We start from the raw sequence: 4702 nt of genomic DNA on the forward strand, positions 1-4702 counted from the left end.
GAATACACAACCCTCTCTCTTTTCCTCCATACCCAAATCTCTAAAAACGGGGCTGCAACGGATCTGATATGGAATTGAAATATCTCTGACGTCAGAAACGAGGAGCTCCGCCTATATGGGCAACTCTCCACCTATCAGGAGGAGACAGCCACGGCCATTGCCGCTCGAAAGCGCTGGAGACGCTGTAGTACATATGCCAGCCCTGTAGGTGGCGCTGTAGTCTGCCACAAAAGCAGTGAAGAAGACTTCTCACAGAATCAGCCCTCTGCAAAAACAGGGCTGGAAAAGAGCAAATAGAGCGAAATGAGGCATGGCTAAAATGCATGACCTGTTTGGTATTTTGAAAAAAAAACTTCACAGACAAGTTTTATATAGGTATGGCCCTACAATATGTGTTTCAAATATAGCATGATAGGTCCACTTTAAGGAACTCACTCGGAGGTACATGTGCTACCAAGCAAGCGTACTCGAGATTGAGAAACACCCAGGGGTGAAAAGAGATGGAGACATGTCCCAGTAGCCTAGTATCCTGAAGCCAAACACTCACAGGTTTCTGAGGTGGTGGTGGTGTGTGTGTGTGTGTGTGTGTGTGTGTGATGACACTTGAAACACACTTCATGAGAACCTGTGAAACAACATCACACTGTTTCCTGAGCAGTGGCACAGCGTCACCGTGGCAACGGCATCACCTCTGATCAGCTTCCTCTCTTCCTGTTTCAGCTTTAATGGTTTCTCTCTGCATCGCAACGCAACAGTAATAATAATAATAGAATAACTTAGGAAGCAGCAGGCCTACATATCAGATATGGACAGAGTGTTGTTGTCAGGTAACATACATAAAACAATGGGCAATTATATAGTACAAATACACGACAATCATTTGGTATCAGTCTTTACGCTGTCAACATAGAAAATAAAATTAAGAAAAATAAGAATAATAATGTAAATATTTTATAATTTGAAATAAGTCAATATACTATTTTTTCAGAAGTATTTCAATACATTGAAGGAAACAGTTGAACAAAATAATGGTTTAGTTTGTTTTCGATCAATAGTTTTTAACGTGATTAATTATTATAATGAAAACTATTAATTGTATTTATGTAGCTTTTCTTACATAAATCTGCGAAAAATAAAGTAACACTAGAGGGTTATTGTTTCTAAATTATCATTAATATTAATATTATTATATTGTATTTATGTACCTATTATTATTATGTGTTTCCTGAGTGACTATGTGCATGGAAAATAAGACCTGTATTATTAGAATTATTAATATTATTGTAGTTATACTATTATTCTTAGTATTCATATTTGTATTGATTTTATCATGTCATTATACCACATTTTTAAATCCTGTGTCGTTCTTTCGAATAGGAGCTAAGCGACTGTGTTTATTACAAGAATGCAAAAACATCTTAAAGCAAATTGACCTCTGACATTTGAATCTATCATTTATACTCTATGTGTGAGGGTGCTAAATAGAAGTGTATCATTCAGCATCATTATAAAAAAATGGTGTTGCATTGATTTAAAATATTGTAATAACAACAGCATAGTGTTGCAGACAGACCTATATATATATCCTCCGGGGAACAGAGGGAAAAAGTGTTTTCCAATCTTCTTAGGGGTTAACAAAACATCTTGCAATTTAGACTTTGTATTTAATTTGAAATGTTACAGTATGTCCAATGTGGAGGACGTCAAGACAGTTTTAGTTTGAACAGAATTAACAGATTAACTATGTAACGTAGGTATTATGCTTATAGATTGATATTAATACAAGAACACATTCACCTGTTACTTAAAACATAAATAAATATACCTTTATACAGTCTATGCTACAGACTCCTCCCCCTCCGTTTACGCCATCACCATAACACGGAAGCAGTCTGCAGAGCGAGCAGAGGCGCAGACAGGCAGCGGCTGAACACAGGCCAGAATAACATTAAATAACATCTCACACACATACACAGGTGTACACAGGTGCACAGAGGGACCCTGCACACACACACCCCCATCATGGCGCTGATCCCCTCGCAGGTGCTCCGGATCGCCATCCTCCTCTCCTACTTCTCCATCCTCTGCCACTACAAAGCGCTGGACATGCCGGCGCACCAGACCTATGGAGGCAGCTGGAAGTTCCTCACCTTCATCGACCTGGTGAGGGGAACATTTATGTTTAATTTAAACCAAAAAAAGCGGTGCATTAGGTGCAGAATCTCTGCTTTGTGTCAAATTATTAATATGAATCGTTTCTGGCTTCCTGTCCTATCTTTTCCGGGTTTAAACCATAACACATGCATACTGAAGACTGTCTGCAGATACAGTAATGTTGTACAGTCGGTGTATGGTCTCTTTAATTCAACCCAATACACCCGTTGCATTAACTGCAAGCTGCTTCGAGTCAAATAATGAATCTTTCGTTTCTGGCTTCCTGTCCTCTTCATGTCTGTGTTCAAATGCATGCATTGCATACTGAAGGCTGTTTGCAGATAGTGTTTTTTATATACAGTCGGTGTATGATGTCTTTGTTTTAGCCTTCAGCGTGTTTGAATGGCTGAACAGGTGTTGTGGTGCAGAATGTGCACCAGCTACAAATGCTTCCCCCATGACTCGGGAGCGCGCCGCGCGTACACAGAGTTCACATGGGAAAATAATTATATATATCTATATGCAAATACATACAATTTAAGGATGACACAAGACTACGACACTGCGTTGTTTTTATTATAAGATGCATAACACCTTTAATGGTTCATCTGTTATATGTTGTTGTGTTTATATGTATGTTAGTATTTATCCTTTGTTGTGTTGATATGCTGAGAGTGGGAGGGGCCAAACTAAGGGAAAACATAGAAAAGGAAATAAATACATAAATGAATATATTAAGCTTCATAGTATAACTGTGATGACGAGGAAATGTTGGAAACACACACACACACACACACACACACACACACACACACACACACACACACCCTCATAACAGCAGCTCTTCAGTCTGATTCAATCAGCAGTAACTCACTGTGTGTGTTCGCTGTAACGAGCTGAACCAATGTTTCCATTTCCATAATGCACATTCTGTGGGAGTTTCTTTGTTGCATTCCTGTGATACATCAACAGGTATTGGTTTAATGCTAACCACTTATTTAACCTTTCATACAGACATGCAGCCCCCAGAGTGCATCACATGGAAGAATACATAAATAAATACCTTTTTACAACAATAGCATCTTAGGAATTAATGAATACAAGTCAATAAAATATATGTGTGTGGGTGTCCTAGCATTACTATACTTGTGGGAACCTAAATCTGTTTACACAGTCACGTGTGGGGACTCGCCCCCCTTATGGGGACACAATGGAAGTCCCCATAAGGGGAATCATTAATTTTAGGGTGAAGACTTGGTTAGGTTTAGGATTAGGTTTAGGATTAGGTTTAGGATTAGGTTTAGGATTAGGCTTAGGCATAGGCGGCGCGTGAGGCTCAGGTTTGGGAAGGCTAAATCACTTTTTTACCTGACGCTGCCCGCCTCTGGCGTCTATAGACAAGAGATCAACTCAGTGAAAGCACCGCCTGCTGACCAATCAGAGCTCAGTGTGCAGAGTTTAAATCTATCAAGTCATATTACAGGTAGGGCTGTCAAGTTAACGCGTTAATAACAGCTTCCAGGCAGCTCCCGTTCGAGCATAATGCCTTGAGTTGCACATAGCTCCAACGATCCATCACACACACACACACACACACACACACACACACACACACACACACACACACACACACACACACACACACACACACACACGCACACACACACACCATTTGTATTGTATTATTGAATGAGAGAGGTTCCAGGTTGTTGTGTTTAATATTCATGAGAATATTTGTCATTGTTCAAATGATAATAAACATTTGCATAAAGCATATTTGTCCACTCATATGTTGATAAGAGTATTAAAAACTTGAAAAATATTCCTCTAAGGTACATTTAGAACAGATCAAAAATGTGCGATTAATTTGCGATTAATCGCGATTAACTATTTTAATCGACTGACAGCCCTAATTACAGGATAAAGGAAATACAGTTTAAACTGCCGTATGCAGAGAAGACGCAGACGTGTCGCACTTATCGTTCATATCACATCATCGATCAGATCATCGATCATATAATATCATGATATGATATATCTCCTTATCTGAGTCAGCTGAGCCGTATCTGGCCGTGCAACACTCACAGTGTCACATACTGTATGCAGAAGTATTATTTTAAGCAACACATTAAGTTGATGAAACACTCGACTCAAATGTAATTAAAGTCAGATCCCCTCGTGTCTTAGATGGAGCAGTGATATCATAAACCTGTTGTACGCTTTCAAACACTCTGTAGTTTATTTATTTTGTAACGAGTTGTTCTGTATTCTCCTTGCAGCAACTCTGTGGCTTGTATCCTGGATTATATGTTTAAGTCATCATGGATGTTTAAAGTTCATATTTGTCTAATATTAGTTTACTTTTCATTAATGAAGTATGACACTGCGCTGTCAGTACACTTGTCCCTGTTTGTGATTGGTCAAATGTTGCTAACCCCGCCCCTTTCACGTGAACGCGCTCTCAGCTGGAGAAAGAAACCCTGGCTTGATTTACCGAGTTGATAACCAGCGCCGAAGGACCGCTTAGCGAGATCTCGTTTGTTTGGGT

At 39.4% G+C, this 4702-nt stretch overlaps 1 protein-coding gene across 1 annotated transcript; it reads left to right on the forward strand.

Moving 5' to 3' along the window:
* Positions 1-1875: 1875 nt before the first annotated feature.
* Positions 1876-2163, forward strand: LOC117554736 (androgen-induced gene 1 protein-like; the record flags this gene model as incomplete). Its single annotated transcript, XM_034229227.1, has 1 exon — positions 1876-2163. A coding segment is annotated over exon 1 (141 nt), but the record flags the coding sequence as incomplete, so codon positions are not given.
* Between the last annotated feature and the right edge of the window lie 2539 nt (positions 2164-4702).

The sequence above is a fragment of the Gymnodraco acuticeps genome, unplaced genomic scaffold, assembly GCF_902827175.1.
Source record: "Gymnodraco acuticeps unplaced genomic scaffold, fGymAcu1.1, whole genome shotgun sequence".
NCBI lineage: Eukaryota > Metazoa > Chordata > Actinopteri > Perciformes > Bathydraconidae > Gymnodraco > Gymnodraco acuticeps.